The sequence below is a fragment of the Gordionus sp. m RMFG-2023 genome, chromosome 1, assembly GCF_954871325.1.
Source record: "Gordionus sp. m RMFG-2023 chromosome 1, tfGorSpeb1-WG-v2, whole genome shotgun sequence".
Taxonomy (NCBI): domain Eukaryota; kingdom Metazoa; phylum Nematomorpha; class Gordioida; order Chordodea; family Parachordodidae; genus Gordionus; species Gordionus sp. m RMFG-2023.
In genome coordinates, this window is record NC_088775.1 from 65708007 (window position 1) to 65728600 (window position 20594).

The window sequence follows — 20594 nt, forward strand, 5'->3', positions numbered from 1 at the left end:
GGAATTTCGACGCTCGATTCAATTTGTGGAAGAAGTTTGCTTCGAAATATTAATAAAATTTTAATCAATTATAAACTCATATCATATATTATTGCTTTTTTATTTGATGTATATAATTATATATATTATGAATTTCAATTGCAAATAAAATCCATAAATTTGTAAACACGAATTTGATTTACAATTATTTAATAATAAAAAGGAATACCTGCTTCTGTGAATTAAATACAAAACTTTTTTCTAATTCCTAGATCGTCATTTATAGCAAATTATTCGAAATTTGGATGCAGAGATATTTTGGCGTATAAACGTTAAAAATATGCAAATAAACCTAAATTCGGGAGGAATTATTTTAATTCTTTTATTAAAAAAAACCTCTATAGCAGCAGTTACGTGATATCCAGCATTTATGATCACAATTTCGTGCTTATTTAAATGATGTGTCATATTATCTTCGGTTCCGACACTACTATTACTACTCGCCAAATAAATTTGAGAGTCCAACAAGCATTTCTTAATTTCTTCTCTCCAATTATCAAAGAACGGCGGATCGCGTTTTTTAGTATTATCACACTTTTTTAACATGGGAATATTTATCGCCAGAAACGAACTTTTACCTACCCTATATAAATTAAATTAATTTATAATCAGATATAAATTTCTTTATATTGAATATTTAAAATTTTACTTAATATTCAATTCCTAGACTTTTTGTTTTCCACATTTATTCATCGTTTTTTTAGGCAAATATTTTTAAATATTTAACTTTCGAATCTAATAATGATTTTGTTAACATTTATATCTTTAAAAAAAATTTCGGCATAATAAAGATGAGACAAAATTTAAGGTATAAGATATTATATTTATTGATAATATTTTCCTTACAGAATATATTTCCAAATAACAAGTTTATATCAATGATTTATTAATTTTAACAAACTAATATAATGATAATAAAAATCTTCTTAAACAAAAAAAAATAATCATTTTATGTCTTTTATATCTTGAACATTTTGAAAAATAAATATAGATTTATTCAGGGTTGGGCAGTATCGCGGATATTTGTATCTAAGATACAAGATACTTTTGTACAAGATATTTTTGTATCTTGTATCTTCTATCTTTTTTAAAATTTTGGAAAGTATCTTGTATCCAGTATCTAAGATACATATTATTTAAAAGTATTTGTATCTTAACCAACTTTGTATTCAAAAAGATACAGATACTTTAAAAAAAATTATATTGGTTAATTTAAATAGTATTAAAATTTAAAATGATATTGTTTTAAGATTTAAATGAAAAATTTAATCAAAATTTAGATATTTTACGATAATTTTTGATATATGACGTTGGTCGTCATATAGCAATTTGCTAACAATTAGAACTACCATATTTGAATCGTTTTATATCTGTCTATTTTAAAATTATGGAAGAAGAAAATAGAATAATATGTTCATCTTCGTCTTCAGATGATTCTTCAACCGAAAATTATAACAATAAATTTAAACTAAGCATACTTAATGGCAAATTTTTTGAATTACTTCAAGATGATCATAATAAAGAAATTCATCGTGACTTTGGTTTTGCGAAAAAGTTATAGCAACTGTTACAGATAACGGCTCTAACTTTAAGAAAGCTTTCAAGGAGTTTGGATATGGAAGCTGTAGAGAATGACTTTGACATCAATGATGATGAATGTATAGAATTGAAATTAATACTTCAACAAAATCTTCAATTGATGAAGATGATGATTACTTTTGCCTTAAAAGTATCACATCCAATTCTAATAATTCAATAAATGATATTGAAATAGAGGTCCTAAATTATATGAAAGATGACAGGCGGAGTATAAATATGTTAAATAGTTATAAATATATAAAAGAAATATTTATTAAATACAACACAATATTACCCTCCTCAGCCCCCGTTGAAAGATTATTTAGCTTTGCTAATATGGTTAATAGACCAAATCGTCAAAGATTGAACGATAAATCATTTGAAAAATTAATAATATTAAAAAATAATGCTGATTTATTATTATTTAATAATTATATAATTATTAAATGGAATATCGCATTATCTTTTATAATAAATTTGTTATTTTCTACAATTTATTTTAAATATTTTTTTATAAATTTATATTATAGATAAGAAAATAAAGCTTTATACATTTTGATTTTGACTATTTAAAGTTTTTAAAAAAAGTATCTTGTATCTTAGATACTTTTTTATAAAAAAAATACAAGTATCTTGTATCTTGTATCTTATATCTTATTGAAATTTTTCTAAAGTCTCTAGTATCTTGTATCTTAAATACAAAATTTTATAAAGTATCTGTATCCGAATACAATTATCTGAAAATTTGCCCAACCCTGGATTTATTAATAATCTTCTTCAAAAAATATATATTTTTGATATGATAACTTGACAAAATAACCAAAAAAAATTTACAATGATTACGCAAAACTAAAAGTTAAATAACAATGAATATGAAAAATTCAAAAAAATATCACGCCTCCACTAATCGAAAACCAGTCCACTTCAACCTCATTCCCGACAAAATTATTGTCCTTTCATGGTGTTTTCACGAATTTGAACGGTAGTTAGCTCCTGAGTACCCTCCTTTGTTCGCAGGTAATCGCTGATCCACTTTTCATTATTATTATCTATCGCACAGGTGTTGAGTCAAACAATATCCATATCCAATCTTTGCTCTAGTTGCCCCCTCAGATTTTCATCGGATTTAATAAGCACTATATTAAGTATTTTTTACACCACAAATTTCGGACCACTTAATTCCTTCTATTCATAACTCCCTGATCGTAATCTCCCCAGATCTCGATGCCGTATTCCCTCTCTTCCGTCAGTGAACTTTAATCGATTTAATTTGTGTCCAATGTTCTCCATGATAACCCCGGATTCCCATTTTCTTGTACCACCATATATTCTGACCCATACGGTCTGTCCCACTACAAATTCAGACGTCTCACTTATCTCCGTTTCCACCTCTTGAATTTTAATAATTCCAATAATATCCGGATTCGCCTCCCTAAAAACTTCTCTGCCGGAGATTGTTCTTCTCCCTTTCGACTATTGTTGTAATATGCCACTGCTATCCAAATTTCCCTTCCTCCATACTTTGATTTTCGTAATAAGATTTTGACAACCGCCACCACCCTGTCCGCCTGATCATTCGAACTCGGGTGACATGACGGAGCCAAAATGTTCACTCCGGTTTCAGCACAAAATAACTTGAACTGCCTACTAATGAAGGCTGGGCCTCCATCCGATACTATTATCGTCGCCACTCCGAATCGCGCTCAAAGATTTTTAACCTCTTTGCCACCACCTGGGTTGTCAATCCTCTTACTTCTTCGTACTGTACCCATTTGGAATAGGCGTCCACCACGAGTATATATATATTTTATTTCTGTCCAATAAACAAAATAAAGGACACAAATGAAAATATGAATATGAAAGCTAGGGCGTTCCCTCCATGCCACGCGCAGGGTGTAGACCTCCATCCTGTGAAAAATAAAGTAAAGGTCAAAGCAAAGAAGACACTGGCAAGTTTGAATATTGGGACGCTTAAAGGTAAGACGAGAGAATTGGCATCAATGTTGAACAGGAGAAAAGTTGATATAGCGTGCATACAAGAGACGAAATGGAAAGGACAGAAAACTTTGATGATTGGAGATGGGTATAAATTGTACTATAATGGACTTGTTAGCAATAGGAACGGTGTCGGCATCATCCTCAGCCAAGACCTAACCTCTTCAGTAGTAGAAGTCAACAGGATCTCTGATAGACTAATGAAGATAAAACTCTGCATTGGTCAATCAATACTACACATCCTATCAGTATATGCTCCTCAAACGGGTTGCAAGGAAGAAGAGATAGATGACTTTAGAGCTATCCTTGATGAAGCTGTAATGGAAATCCCTAAGGATGACCTAGTCATAATTGGTGGTGACTTAAATGCGCATGTGGGGAAAGCAAGAGATAGCTACAAAAGGCATCATGGTGGTTTTGGATACGGAGAAAGAAATGATGAAGGAGAGCACGTACTGAAATTTGCGCAAGCCTTCGACCTTGCCTTAACCAACACCTACTATAGGAAAAAAGACAGTCATTTAATAACATATGAAAGTGGTACTAGGAAAACACAGATAGATTACATGCTAATCTCTCGCAGAAGATTAAAAGATGTAATAGACTGCAAAGTCATCCCAGGAGAAGATATCGCCGCGCAACACAAGCTACTAATCATGGATTTACAAATCTCAAATAAATCCACTCAAAATAAGATAAAACTGGAACCATGCATCAAATGGGGCAAATTAAAAACAATGACAGATGCCTTTGCAATCAATGCAAACATTGAAACAATAAATTGCTCACAAGTCAGTGAAAAAATATGGACAGACCTTTCATCCAGATTAATAGACACTGCAAAATCGACGCTAGGCTTGACAAGAGGAGGCAACAAATCACACAAAGAACTATGGTGGTGGAATCAAGAGGTACAAACCAATATACAGGAGAAAAAAGCCCTTTATAAAATATGGTACAAATCCAAAAATGCAGATGACAAGTCAAGATACAAAAAATCCAAGAGATTAGCTACAAAGGCGGTATCTAGGGCCAAATCTATGGCATACGATGACATGTACGAAGATCTACATACCAAAGAAGGGCAAAATAAAATATACAGATTAGCCAAACAGCGAGAAAAGAACTCTAGGGATATAAACGGAGCTCCGAAAGTAATCAAAAATAAAGATGGGAAATTGATAATAAAGGAAAAAGAAATAATGAATAGATGGAAAGAATATTTTCAGGAGCTTCTCATCTTTAATTCCCACATATTGCATCTCGATGAACACTCCCCTTGTCAAAACCTTGTACAACCTATAACGGAACAAGAAATATCACATGCCTCAAGCATATGAAAAACAACAAAGCTAGGGGTCCAGACGATATTCCAATAGAAAGCCTTAAAGCACTAGGAGATGATGGAATACATCTCCTCACAAATCTGTACAATAAAATACTTGGAAATGAAGAGGTTTTCCAAAAATGGAGGAAGAGCCATCTAGTTCCTATCTTCAAAATAAAGGGGATCCACACAATTGTCAAAATTACAGGGGCATAAAACTAATGTCACACTGTCTAAAACTATACGAAAAAATAATAGAAAAAAGATTAAGAGATATAATCGAAATAGGAGAGACACAGTTTGGCTTTATGCCTGGAAGATCAACAACCGATGCTATCCATGCAATTAGGCAAATGAGTGAAAAATACAGGGAAAAGAACAAAAAGCTACACATGGTCTTTCTCGATCTAGAAAAGGCCTTCGATAGAATCCCAAGAAAACTTATCTGGTGGGCGCTACGCCACAAAAAAGTTCCCGAAAAATATATAAGAATAATAGAGGATATGTATATGGGACATACAACAATGGTCCGTAGCAAAACAGGTACTTCAGCAGGCTTCACAATAGCCGAAGGAGTTCATCAAGGGTCGGCTCTCAGCCCACTTCTCTTCATTACAGTAATAGATGTATTAGCACAGTCTATACCTCAAACAGTCCCGTGGAATATGATATTTGCAGATGATATTGTGATACTTGCCGAATCCAAGGATGAAATGAAAGAAAGGTTAGTGAATTGGATAAATATCCTAGAAACGCACGGATTAAAAGTAAATAGAGAAAAGACGGAGTATATGGTGATAGGAGGAGATGAAACGGAGAGTAATGATATAAATGATTGGCAGATATCCGCAATTGAAAGCTGCAAATATTTGGGCTCCACTATACAAACAAACGGCACAATAGAAAAAGAGATAAAAAATAAGATTAATCAAGGGTGGTTAAAGTGGAGATCTTTATCTGGAGTGCTAATTGACAAAAGAATCCCACACAAATTAAAGGGAAAAATTTACAGTTCCATAGTACAACCAACTATTCTATATAGTTCGGAAACATGGCCAACCAAAGAATCAGACGAGAGAAGTCTACAAACTATGGAGATGAGAATGCTGAGGATGATTGCTGGGGTAACAAGAAAGGATAAGGTGCGCAGTACAAGAATACTAAATAGTTTAAAGGTAGTGCCCATTAAGACTAAGTTAATGGTAAACAGACTTAGGTGGTATGGGCACACAATGAGAAGGCCTATGAACTACATAAGAAATAAAGTTGAAAGATTGGAAGTGATGGGCAAACGTAAAAGAGGAAGGCCAAAACTTCAATGGGGCCATAAAGTTAGAGCCAATATAAAGAAGTATAAAATAGATAAAAGAGATTGTACGAATAACATAAAGTGGAGAGAGATGTTGAAGGAGCTTACCACCAGAAAAGGTGAAAGCTAAAGAGAAAAAAAAAAAAATTTTCAAAGTCAAAGAAATCTACGTGTATGCGCTCCCATGGCTGTTTAGCCTTCGGCCATACACATTTCTTGTCTTAATGCGACATATTCGCCCATGAATTACACATCACACAACTCTAGCTTATATATTTAATCTCTTTATTCATCCCAGGCCACCATACATATTCACGACCCCACTGCTTCATCTTTTCAACTCCTTGATGTCCCTCATGAATCATCGCCTTTACCGCCTCCCTTAATTTGAACGGTACTCCTCGAGTTCCTCGTACTACGCACTCGTCTACTATCGCCAACTCTCTCTCTACATGTTTACATTTATTTCCATCTCGCCACTGCTTTTGACCCCATATTTACGTTTTAATCCGCGTCAATTCGCGATCTTTAAATGTAGCATTTTTATGTTCTTCCCACGTTAAAACGTCTGCTCAGTTTCCTCGTCGAATACCCTTTGTCTCTCTTCGTCCAAATTTTCTCCAGCTGCACACCGGGAAAAAAATATCGGGCAAATAATTTTCTCTTCTTCACCGATATTTCAGCTATACGTCACCATCTCTGTAATCTTGACGACAGCATAAACTCTTTATTAACCTTTTTGAACAAGTGTACCAACGGCTTGTGGTCGCTATATACCACAAATTTACGTCCGATTAGATATTCTCGACACTTTGTCAGTCCAAAAATGACAGCGAACACTTCTTGCTCTATCATTGAATAACTTGTTTATGCCGCTCTAAATATTCGCGAGAAAAACAATAAGGGTCTTTTCAACTCATCTACACATTGTAATAATGCTCCACCAATACCTCTATTAGAAGCATCCACGGCCAAAACTACCTCCAGAGAGTTATTAAAGCATACCAGAATAGGTTCCCTTCCAGTTCGACATTTCAATTCTTCAAACGCTTTTTCCTGTTCCTTTTCCCATTCAAATCGTTCTCCGCCACTATCTGCGCAAAACCTTTCACAACCCGGTGATAATAATTTACCATTCCTAGAAAGGCCTGCACCCCACCCTCCCTCCTTTATTATTCGGTCTCAACATACTGGTTATTCCTGCCATATTTTTATCTAGTGGTCTCACCTCTCTCCCATTAATCTTGTGCCCTAGACACATCACCTCCGTTACTCCCAATATACTCTTCTCGGCACTCGCCCGCTTTTCCTTAATTCTTCGAAATATCTCCCCTAATCTCTGTGTATGCTGCTCAGGCGCCACCCCTGTTACCAACACATCGTCCATGTAGTAAAAGACTCTTTATAGGCCTTGAAAAACGGCTGCCATAGTTCATTGAAAAATTGGGACCGATACGTTAAGTCCAAAAGGTAATCTACAAAAAGCGTACAATCCTTTCGGCGTAATAATAGTTAAAAACTTCCGCACCACAGGCTTCACCCGTAACCGTAAATAAGCATTCGAAAAATCAACCTTTGAAAAATATATCCCACCTTTCAAGCTAGCCAATATCTCTTCAATTCGTGGTAAGGGGTGTTTCACTTCCACAACCCAAGGGTTTAGCATGACCCACAAATCTGAGCACAAATGGAGTTTTTCGTTGGCCTTCTTCGCCGGCACCAGCGGTGTTACCCACTCACTATATGCTACAGGACACACCATTCTCTTCTTTATCCATTGATCCAATTATATTTCCACTTCTTTTCACCACTCGAACGGTACTTATCGAAATCCACAAAATTTTGGCACACAGCCCCCATTTCAATTCCTCGAATATACGCTTTTTCTTTTCGTTCCATCTCTTCGATCTCCCTCGTCCATTTCTCTGGCCACTCCCTTTCATTTAAAGAATTCCCACCGTCTTTTCCCCTAACAGTCCCTCCGATTTTTCTCTTAGAATTCTTCTAAATTTCTCCCCTAAAATTATTCTCTATAATTACCCCCTAGAATTATTTTCCCCCATTTTTCTCCTAATACTCCCCAATGAGTTCCCCCGATTACTCCCCAATAAGTCCCCCCGATTACTCCCCAATAAGTCCCCCGATTACTCCCCAATAAGTCCCCCGATTACTCCCCAATGAGTCCCCTCGATCTCCCCCGATTTCTCTCTTAGAATTATATCCCCATATTTTCCCCCTCAAATTATGCGCATCTATTTCCCCCTTAGAATCAACTTCTCTTATTCTCTCATCTCCTAAGAATACTCTCCCCTCATTCGCAGCTTCTTCCCTTAGCTCTTTGATACTTCCTCACTCTCTTCCCTCCCTATTCCTACTAAACGCTGCCTTGATTTCAGGTAATGCTTCTACGTATTCCTTCGATATGTCTCCATACACATCTTGTCTAGTTAGGGGTACAAACACGCCCCACCATGCAAATACTCCCCAAAAATTATACCATGGACCTATTCGGGATCCAGTCCCACCCCTTCACAGCTTCAACCCTCCGATTAATAATCCTCTAATCTAATATCTCCACTCTTTTCCCAATATCGCTTCTATTTCAACTCTCTACATTACAGATACCTGTGATCCATCAAATTGCTGTATTCTCAATCCTTCATTTTCGATCATCTCATCGGGCCAAAGACTCCGATATGTATCATATCTAATCAGCGAAATAGCCGCTCCCGTGTCAAATAACATTGGTACCACCATACTCCCATTAAAATTTATCATTACTCTCGGACAAGGGTCATGTACTATTCCTTCTTATATCATATTTACACATCCAATTATTTTTATTTTTTCATGAGAACACACTTAGCCCGTCTCTTTTAATCTCTTCGCCTTGACCCGTGTATTTTCTTCGCTATCATATAGTCACAAATTCCCACACTCTATCGCCATATGCCATTTTTTCAGCATCTAAAGCACTCCACATTTTGCTCCTCGGTTTCTTTTACATTAGGTACAATGATCCTTGCACTTTTCTCACCCCAATAGTCCGCACATTTGTAGTATTTTGACCAATTCCTCTGTATGGAAAACCCCCTCTTGTATCATAATTTCCAGTATTACATTCCTCTTTATTGTGTTCAAATCTTCCGCAACCCGCACAGCGCAATTTCTTTCGTCTACCCGGACAATACGGGACTTATGTCCAAATTTTCCACATATTTAGTTTCTCGGCCATCCCGAACAATATGTCCTTGTCTTCCGCAATTATAACAATTTAAATTCATATTCTCTCTTCCGCGAAATCAAAACCCCTTCTCACTTCTATTCTTCTTTCCTGTGAATTCTCTTTTGGTCCACTCTGTATCCCCAATATTCGATTATAACCAGATCCTCTATACCAATTTACATTCTCCGGGTTTATCTTTTCATTTCTATTTAATCCTTCAACATCATTCTCAGTCCCTCCTTTAATTAATTGCTGCATCGGTTACCATGATACTCGACCCATCATACCTTCCTCTCCATTGTGTCCTTCAATTGTCAAAGTTTGCCCCTTTATTCTCACGCTACGGCTTCTCCTAATCCTTTTCCCCAGGATATAACTACACCTCCATATAAGTAACACAATCAACGCCCTAAAAATATTTTATTATATTTCCCAGTATTTTATAAATTTTAAACTCTTCATCACCACTCTATAAAAAGTTTATGATCAACTTCAAATTAAATATTTTGGTTATTTGTAACGTGAGCAGATAAGATAATATCATAGTCCAATGATGCACATATACATCAACCAACTTCTCAAATATCAATAATTTGCGATAAGACGAATAAATCTATGGCTTTTAAATTTATGATTTCCGTATACAGTCTATGTTTCAAAAATGACAAGTTTATATTTACGACAAGAAAAAATATAATGCTTAATAATTTCAAAAATAATATAAAAAAATAAATATCGTCGATTTTTCCTTTTTTTCATCTATATATATATATATATATATATAATTTTTTAAATATAGAAATAAGAATTTATAAATAATAATACCAATATTATTTTTTATTTATCAATGAAACTAGTAATCATTTACGGATGATGAGTCGCAATTTAAAAGCATAATAAATCCTTCTAACAAACTTTATCAATTTAAATTCATACTTAAGACAATATCAAATATAGGTTATGATTTTCACAAAATAAACATCCTTTTTTTTCTAAGTTCTGTAAAAAAGGGGGGAAATAATCAATGAGGATTCGTTTCCTTAAAAATTTTTTTCCATAATTATAAGAAAAAAAGGAAGATTCAAGAAGCCCATTTCTAGATTACGCATTCTTAATTATCTTGAATATTATAAAATTATATTCTAAACAAAGTGGGAAAAAAAATCGATGCGCCACTCAAATCTTATTTTGTTGCTTAAATTAATGCAACTATTTATATATTGCTTTTTATTAATAATTCATAAAAATTTTAAGACCAACTCCCTGGGAATAAATTTTAGGAAATCTGTTATCTTTATAAAATAACATTTTGTATTTTACATGAATAGCCCATTTTAAGAGATATTTTACTGAATAATCTTTTTAAGTATATTCAAGAGAAGGGTGGGGAGTGGGGGAGGGGGGGGGGGGTCTTTTATAGAAAAGAAAAATAAATTGTTTTCATAAGGACCTTTTAACTTTTAAAATATAACCCTTCCTGAGAAACTTCATATTCTTTCTTAAGATTCGAATTTTCTTTTAATAATATTTTAAGAGATAACCCGTCTCCTTTAGATTTTCTTTAACTTTTAAAATATAACCCTTCCTGATAAACTTCATATTCTTTCTTAAGATTCGAATTTTCTTTTAATAATTATTCAGAGATAACCCGTCTCCTTTAGATTTTCTGGAAGAGAAATAGCATTTTAATTTTGTATTTTTGTTCTAATTTTTATGGCGAAATGTCTTTATTAGTAAATTTGAGAATTATATGATTATCTCATATAAAATTTTGGTTATTAATTTCATTATTATTTATTCGTGCTTTTATCATCGAATGCGATATTGATATTATTTAAAATTTTGTTTAAATGGGGCCTAAAATTTAATTTTTTCATGGGTCAGGGCCATGTATGATAATAAAAGTAAGAACTATATGCATTTACTTCAATTTCAGAAGCTAAATCAAAGTTCTGACGAAATATTATATCCATTTTGACAATTTTACAATTTATAAATATTTGTTTTGGTTTAGTTTTCGAATTTTAAACAATAAGTTAATAATCGATTTTTAAAAAAACAAGTTACAAGTGCCAGGAAAAGAGATAAAATATTTGATTGATCGTTAGTGGCCTTAATTTTAAAAATTTTAATCATTATATTTGCAAATTATTTCAAAATTAAAGAAGAATTCAAATGTACATACAAATAATTTAAATTCATTATTAGTCCAATATTTTTTTATTATTCGTAAATTTAGAATTGAATAACGAGAATCAAATAAATGTGTAGTTCTCTGATTATCGGTATTTATTTACATATTTTTAAAAAATTTAAAGCCTATTATACTTTTTTTTTTCGCCAATACAACTTATATTTAAAACGACAATATTTCTCGCTTGAAACGATTTGAACTCCTTTGAACCGAGATTATCGGCATCATAATTCGAGAGCCTGGTCAGCTCGGACTGAAATATAAAAGGAATGTAGCTAATTTTAGAGGTCGCTTCGGTTATCGATTTGTATGTGACGAATCTGTATTCTTCTATAATTACATTTAGATTTCTTTTTTAAAATATAAACACTTTTTTTCAATAAAAAGAATATAATTTAGTATAATTGATTTAAGAATATGAATTAAATTATGATACATTTAAACGAAAATTGTGTTTTGATATGGTCATAACATAAATGATCTCTATTTTAACATTTATATTATTATATTGAAGCTGTCGTAGTTATTCGAAAAAGTAATGTCGTTACATTTTGCGTAACTCTATAAAAAAGTAACTTCGTTAAGTTTAAATTACTTTTTTAAAAGTACCGAAACCGTTACTATGAAAATAGATTGCATAAATTGTTTTATTTTTATTTTATCAATCTATATTTATTAAGCGAATCCCAAAATTCAAATATATAAATAAGTGCATATAATTTATGATAACTCTAGGAATGTTTTAATAATTTTTTTTAGTATTTTTTTAATAGTAACTGCCTTTTCAAAGTTTTTATTCCATAACATTTATCTCTCAGCACCGCTTTTTATTGATCATCCGTTTAATACATGCTGAGGATGGCAAGAATGTACAATATTTTATAAAAGGACAATGTTTGAAAAGTGTAATATTTTCAAAATATTATTCTCGAAGAATTTTAATAGTTAACATCAGAGTCATACATATCTACATTTTAAAAACGTTCTGCTAATCTTGGAAATGAGTCTTGGTACTATACCTAAAATGAATTGTTGGCACAATTTGAATCGAACATAAAAGTTAGTGGTATTATTCAACATTTAAAATTATTCGTAAATATTTGAAATTATTTTTAAGTATTTAACATTCCCTTGTGGAATTTTTAATTTTTTTAAACTTTTACTTCCAAAATTTAAATCCACTTTTCACTTTTGAAAATATTTTTAAAGAATATAATTTTCTAATCGAAATGAATAATGATTTTATTATTCATACAGATATTAATAAATAATCATTCGATTCATATTTTTGTACATATATACTTGGCCTAATTTCCTCACTAGATATCCTATTTTTATAAAAATGAAACCATAATTTTTATTTTTATTTAGTTGGCTTTTAAGGTAATGATAAAGATAATTCACAATTAATATTACCCTTAGCAATACTCTCTATTGAAGACATCCATTAGTTAGACAAATAAAAAAATTGCTGAAAATATGAAATGAGATAGGCGTAAAATTTCTTTTAAAAACAACTGGGTTTTATAAAAATATTAAACCAAAACATTAAATAATAATAATAAAATGATAAAAATATAATAACTATTGTAAAGTAACGAGTAACGTAAAAAGTAACACTTTGCTTTAATTCTTTACTTTTCCCATAAGTGACATTTTGCTTTATTTACTTTTTCCAATGGTAACAACTTTATTTTTGTAATGTTTTATAAAGACAAAATATTCAAAAAATTATGTAAGAAAAAGAGAGCCAACAACATTTTTAATAAGTAATCATTTTATACAGGGCCGTAGCCACGCCCCCCCCCCAAAAAATAAATAATTTTGGCCCCCAAACCTGGCCCCCAGAAAAAATCTTTGGCCCCCCAAAAATTTTTCCGGCTCCCAAATTTAAAAAAAAATTTGTAATATTTATTTTTATAATTTTAAAATAAATTTTAAATATTTATTCAAAAAACATGTCTAGTTTGTAAATTTCTTTCTATCCTGTTTTATTTTTAACCAAAAATAAATCATCATTCATTCATATTTTATCATTTTCATATGTGTTTGTGTATGACATTATATAGGCGCTTAATCACGGTTAAATTCTACTTATTTCAATGATAATTATTTTATTTATTATGATTCAATCACAATTTTATTATTATAATATAACCAGTTATTTAAATTAAAACAGCGGTGAATATTTTAGAATTATGAAGAAAATACTGATATAACAACAATTTTCAACAAATTAACAGTAATAAGGTTATGTTTAATCACAGGTAATCCAAATGAAGGTTTATACCTTCGACAAAGAATATCAATTGAAATTTGTAAATCCAACTCGGGTCATTAAGCCCAGACCATACCTAAATATTTTTTTTTTAATTATTTTTTTAATTTCTCTTTTAATTATATATTTTTATATAGAATATTGATATAGTATGTCAATTATAATTTTAATATTCTTTTAAATAGTATTTTCATCATTGTTATGTTTTATTTTTATAACTGCATTCAAGTTTTTTTAAAAATAAAAGTGGTATTATAATCTTTACTATCTTAAATCAATATTTGATTTGATGCTGTTTCTTAGCATACAGGAGCTACCTTTCCTTGGAATTGGTTCAACAAAAATTACGGATGCTGCAGACTATTTATAGCAATGTTTTCATACACCATCCAAAAAGATCCTGAATTAAATAAAATTATGAAATTTATACCCCAAAATGCCCAAAATACATCACCCCAGATTCAAAACGAAGTAATATCTATTATGGCAGATATGGTGCTTGAATATGCCTTTTAATTGTCTTAAGGCTGATGAGACAAAAGATGCATAAGGTTGTGAAAACCTGAGCACAATTATTTGCTATATTTTTTCTGGAGAAGTCCAAGAAAATTTAATAGGAATTATTAATTTAGTGTCTTTCTGCTAAAAACATTAATGATTGCATTTTAAAGCAATTTAGTGAGTTAAATATTAATTCAACGAATATAATAAGCCAGGCATATGATAAGACAAACTTTATTTCTGGCCGAAATGAAGGAGTGCAAACCCTAAAAATTAATTTTAAAAAGTTCCTTTTATACATTGCTAAAATCACATGTTGAATCTTGTGGTTCAAAATTGGTATAATAATATTGTTATCATTTCTAATTTTTTTAATTTATCCAATGCATTGTATATTTTTTTAGGCACTCTATCGTATCCTGTAAATATGCAGGCCATACTCTTAAGGGACTTTTAGATCAGAGGTGGACTGGTCATTTAGAAGCATCTCGCATGAGAATTTTAAGGCTATAGGTGATGTAATATTTTACTTTTCTAGAACTCTTAGCTTACCTCTGGTCTTTTATCTCAATTCGTTAATATAAATTATGTTATATTAGCCATTATAATTTATGAGATATAATAACATTAGATCCACTAAATAAGTATCTACAATCAGTAGGTAATCTAGTGGATGCTAAAAATTGTATTGATTCCAATATCAATATATTAAAAAATAAAAGAAACGATAATTCTTTTGATTTGATTAGAATTATTGCTGAAAAACTTTTAGCAAAATTTAATCTTACTCCCCACAAATCATCAAGGGTACGTAAAATGCCTATAAATTTTCAAGATCGAGACCAAATTACAATTTGATTGTGAAAAAGACTCCAATTGGAGTTCTTTAAAAGAAATTATCATGAAATTATCGAATACTTTGTGTTGGTCGTTTTTTAAATAGATTTACACATGACTATGGCCTGAATAGAATCATTATTAAACTTAAATATGGAAACGTTACATCATGAAATGAAAATAGCTTAATGATTATTAGCTGCAGAAGTTAAAGAAACACATAATTTTGAAAATATCCTAAATATTATGTATAAAAAAATATCATCACTCATTTAAAGAATTGTATAAATGCTACTCAGCAGCCATCATCATTAGAATACCAACGGCTTCTTGTGTGGCCTCTTTCTCTACAATAAAGAGAGTTCTATCAGCACTAGAGAGTCGATGAAAGATCAACGTAAGCAATATTTAGTATTGATGGCTTATGAAAAAAAATAAGATAAAATTTACCCTTTAATTCATTTATGTTATTATTTAAAAATAAAAATCGTCGAATTATATTATAGTATTATTTAGTATATTCATATTATAGTATTATTTTGTATTCATATTACATTAATAAATTTTTAATAAAAATTCTATGAATGCTTAATTATTTGTTTTATTTTAAAAAAATAGTAGCCCCCTCAAGTAAGCAGCTGGCCCCCCTAGCTGAAAATTCCCGGCTATGGCCCTGATTTTACATTTAATAATTTATTTTTATTAGATTAAAAAGATTATTAAATGGAATATATTATATATAATTAAGGTATCGTACCGCTTGTACTGTTATAATTAGGTATTTTGTCGAATATAATCTAACATTGTTTTTTAATTTACATTTTTCGCATATTTCTTTTTTTTAATATTAATTTTAGAATTTCTTTTTTTAAATTAATTTTTAAACGCCTAAACTGTAAACCAGGGGTTCGAACCGAACTGAACCGCTAAACCGGAATGAACCGTTATGATTTTCTGAACTGTAACCTTAACCGAACCGTTATAAAGAAAATATAAAAAGAGCGAACCAAACCGTTATAAATATTTTGAACCGGTTTAAACCGGTACAAAAAGGTTTTAAAAAATAATTAATTTTAAATTATTAATCTAAATTTTAATTTTCCTTGGGGGAAGTTTTTAAATTGGTGATTTCTTTTCAAATTAAATATTTTTTTATTATCAACATTATATATCAATTAATACCAAGTTTTTTGTTTTTTTTCTTTGAATACTTATTTTATTAGAGATTAGGCTAATTATCTGTTAATTAGATAAGATATCTTAAAATCACACATAATTATTCTTGGCTAAATTAACAAGTTTATATATATAAGTTATTAATAAGCTTTTATAATAATACTTGCTAATAATTTAAGAAAAAATTAAATAAATCTACTATTAATAACTAACATCTAATAGAAATCAAGTACTTTTTACATTCATTTTTATATTATATGGTTTATTTTTTATCTCATTATAAAAACTTGGATCATTGAATTTAAATGACAATAAATAAAATGGTCAGCAATATTTTAATGATATGATAATTTTTTATTTATAATCATATTGTTTTTTTAAATTCAGAATTCTAATATGCATTTAAGTCATTATAAATTATTTATTAAAATAATATTTTTAACATTTGAAGAAAGAGAGATCGCCAGAAAACATCTTTGTAAAACTTGGAACTTGATACAAAGTCTAAATAATCAGAATATTGAAATTCTAAATACTATGCCTAGGTGTTCGTATTCGAAAGATAATTTAGATGATGATTTTGAAGATTTATTTAAGTCGCATAAAAGTCTTAATAAGAATAATTCTCAGGGCATAGAAAATTATAATAAATGTATAGAAATAGAATATATAATTCGGTCATTTGATAATATAGAGAGATTAGAAAAAGATACAAATCTTTTGAATTATTGGGAACATGTAAAGAATAGTATGCCAGAACTTTATAAGTTAGCTATAAATGTGCTAGCAGTTCCAGTTATGCAGGTATTCGTAGAAAAAGCATTTTCTAGCCTTAAGTTTATACTCTCTGCGCAGGGGACTAAATTAAATCCTGAAATATTATAAAATATTTTAGTCATCCGTTCTAATTCTCTTTTTAAACATAAATAGTATACCTTTTATTATATTTATGTGTTATTTTATTCATCATTGTATTTACTCATGTTTGTTTTTATCTTATTTATGAAATAAAAAAAATTAATTTGTCTAATTTATATTTACTAAGTTTAATAAAAATATCTATTAGATTATCATGGTTAAATTAAATAAGGAATTATAAATTGAAAAGATTTTTCTCTAAAATTAATATATACATGGTTAATGATTAATTTTTTTTAAATCAAATTTATAAAAACCGAAATGAACCGTTATAAATTATAAACCGAACCGATATGAATTTTTTTTAAAAAACCGAAATGGAACAAAACCTTTATAAAATTTTAAACTAAAAACCGGAACAAACCGAACCGTTATGCTTAACGGTTCGAAACCCTGCTGTAAACCATGTGGACATGATAAAAAATATATAAACGGATCTAATCAGACTTCCTCAAATTTTATTAAACATTCAAAAGTAAATATTTTATTTTTTTTAAATTTATTTATATAATGTTCTTGATATAACTTAATTGTAATAAATAATTTAATGGCCAACATAACACACATAGAAAAAGCTAGACCATTCTACCCTATTTTGAAGAAATCTCGAGGGTAAGGTAATATTTGTTTAGGTAAAATCATGATTTAGTAGTTTTTAAAAAATCACCTGAATCGAGGTTTTAAACGACATTACTTGTATGTCAGATACTTCTTTAGAAAAAATGCAGCATCTTCTATCTTTCTAATTTTCCCCAAGTATCTTATATCTTAGAAAGTTTGACAAGTATTTGCATTCGAATCAGAGATGTGTAGGCCCGAGCCGTATTTTAATTTTTTTAAATATACCCAACCAGGCCTAGAAAAAAAAATTTTTTTTTAAATACCCGAGCCGGGGCAGTATTTTAAAACGACTATTTAAAATTGCGATTATTAGCTATAAAAATTAAAAATAAATGTAATATATTTTTAAAAAATCCGGGCCGGGCCGTGGAAATCGTAATATAATGAATGCTTTTTGCCCAACCCTGCGTGCATGTCATTTTATAATCTTTTTGATATAATACCATAATTATACATGTTAAAAATATAAATATTTTAAGCTAAAATTATCTGTATTTACTTATAATTCCGATTTCATAGGGAAGGGGAAATTTCTTGGATTTTATGAAATGTTTAGAACCGTATAGCCTGTAACCAAAAGAGTCCGGAGTTAATCGGTAATATTTATTGGCCGTTTGTATGCAATTTTCTATGTCGATATCTGAAAAATCGGAAAATAGAAGGATAGCCTCATTGAAACCCGAGCTCATCAACGAGCCGCGTAACACGTTCAGAAGTGCCAGGCTTATAAATAACGGAAACGTTTCGTCTTTCAATAAAATCGCGTCCCACAGGTGAAATATTTTTGGTAGAGGCAGAATATCTATAAAAAATATTGATAATATCCTCAGAACCCAAATATATTTTTTAAAAAATAAAGGAATTTTCCGTATGCATATGATCCTTTTCCCAATGATTATGTAATTTAAAAACAAAATTAATGTAGCTAATCGACGAGTACATATTATGGACATAAATTATTATTTTACGCGCGAAAACGGTCAAAAACCAAGGAATGGCGAATAATTCTGAATCAAAATTTATTTTGAGCATGCGCAGGTAGAGTCGTGGGTCGTGGAAAGCGATCAAACTATTGAAGATACCAAGGTATTCTTTGATGACGATCGAATTGTCCTTAAAGAAGAAATTGTGCAAGTATTTATCGATAAATTTTTCGAAGCAAGCATACGCCGTCCCTTGATTTAAATTTGTTTTATTAATAAGTTTACAAATTTGCCAAATAATATAAATTAATCGGATATAAGGGCCATTCCACGTCAAATCGATCACGATTCGGCCGACCCCTTTTAAAATTGTTAAAAATTTCTGGAATTATATAGATAGGTAAATGAGTGAGAAAGCCGTTTATTTTAGCTCGCGAGCACACCTGGTTCTCGAGAAATAGGGGCTCAAAGGTACAAAAAAGAGCCACTTTGGAATCTGTAAAAAAATTTTTATATCTCAAAAACTATTTATAGTAAAAAGAATTATTATATATCATTTTGTAGGTAAAGAAATTCTCTAATGGGCTAACAAAGAATAATAAATATTGGCGCCATTATAGCCTTTTAACATCAGGTTTACCTAAATTGCTTTACCTGTATTTTTAAGCAAAATAGTGAGTTTGTTTTTAAATTTTTTTTATTGCTTTTTATTTAGACACTAAATATATATACAATATCAAAACCTTGGCGACGCTATCGACTCCAAAAATTGATAAAAAACAGATGGCGCTTTATGAAATTACGGATTATGGTTAAAATTTTGTTGCTATCTTATCAATAACCAGATATTTTCACTTTTTTGCTAAAAATAATTGATTTTCTATTAAATATACTAATTAACTGAGGAGCAGGGGCATATGCCCATTAGACACTTAATAATGTAACAAATTCCCAATAATAAATATCTTTCAAATAATTTTTTTAATTTTTAAGGTATCTAGAATTTCATCGAATTTTTCATCATTTGATGAAGATAATGGTATAATTTTAGTCGTTAACTTTTTTTTACTCTAGATATTTTTTTCTTAGAATATTTCTTTTCACATAAGCGTTTTCTTTTAATGAGAGATTCACCATTTGATTGTAGGGATATATTAATGTTATCAATAGCCTCTTGATTAATTATATGAAGGGGAGAATCAATATCTACATTGTCATTTGAAGTATAAGGAATGTTTGGTAATTTTTGTCGCCATGAAGAGCATATTAACATATCTAAATTGAATGATAATTTTTTTGGGTCATCCAGGGTAGAATCTTTCTTAGATTCTCGCGATAATAAGCATGTCTCTGTAGATTAAATGGGTTGCAACATTTTAATATTTAGTACGTTCATCTGTAATCAGGGTTGTCATGTCTCCCCCCATCAGCGGGAGACACCCGCAATTTTTTAGTTTACACGCAGACATCTCTCTCCCGCAAAACTACCGCAATTGGAAAACTTCCGCAAAAATCTACCGCATTTTTTTAATTTCTCCCGCAACTTTTTTTTTAGTATTTTAACGTTTTAAATATATAAATAATAATTTTGAGAGACATTAATTGATTTTTTTTATATTTTTAAAATAAATTTTAAATATTTATTCGAAAAACATGTCTAGTTTGTAAATTT

At 30.3% G+C, this 20594-nt stretch overlaps 1 protein-coding gene across 1 annotated transcript in view; it reads right to left on the reverse strand.

The window, feature by feature from the left end:
* Window positions 1–259: 259 nt before the first annotated feature.
* LOC135928683 (TBC domain-containing protein kinase-like protein) overlaps window positions 260–20594 on the reverse strand; it is a 41928-nt gene continuing 21593 nt past the window's right edge. The window contains exons 3-7 of the mRNA XM_065465140.1: window positions 18968–19174; window positions 18499–18801; window positions 11803–11998; window positions 376–622; window positions 260–331 (exon numbers count right to left, since the gene is read on the reverse strand). Coding sequence (XP_065321212.1) covers window positions 260–331; window positions 376–622; window positions 11803–11998; window positions 18499–18801; window positions 18968–19174 — 1025 coding nt within the window. The remainder of the gene's footprint in view (window positions 332–375; window positions 623–11802; window positions 11999–18498; window positions 18802–18967; window positions 19175–20594) is intronic.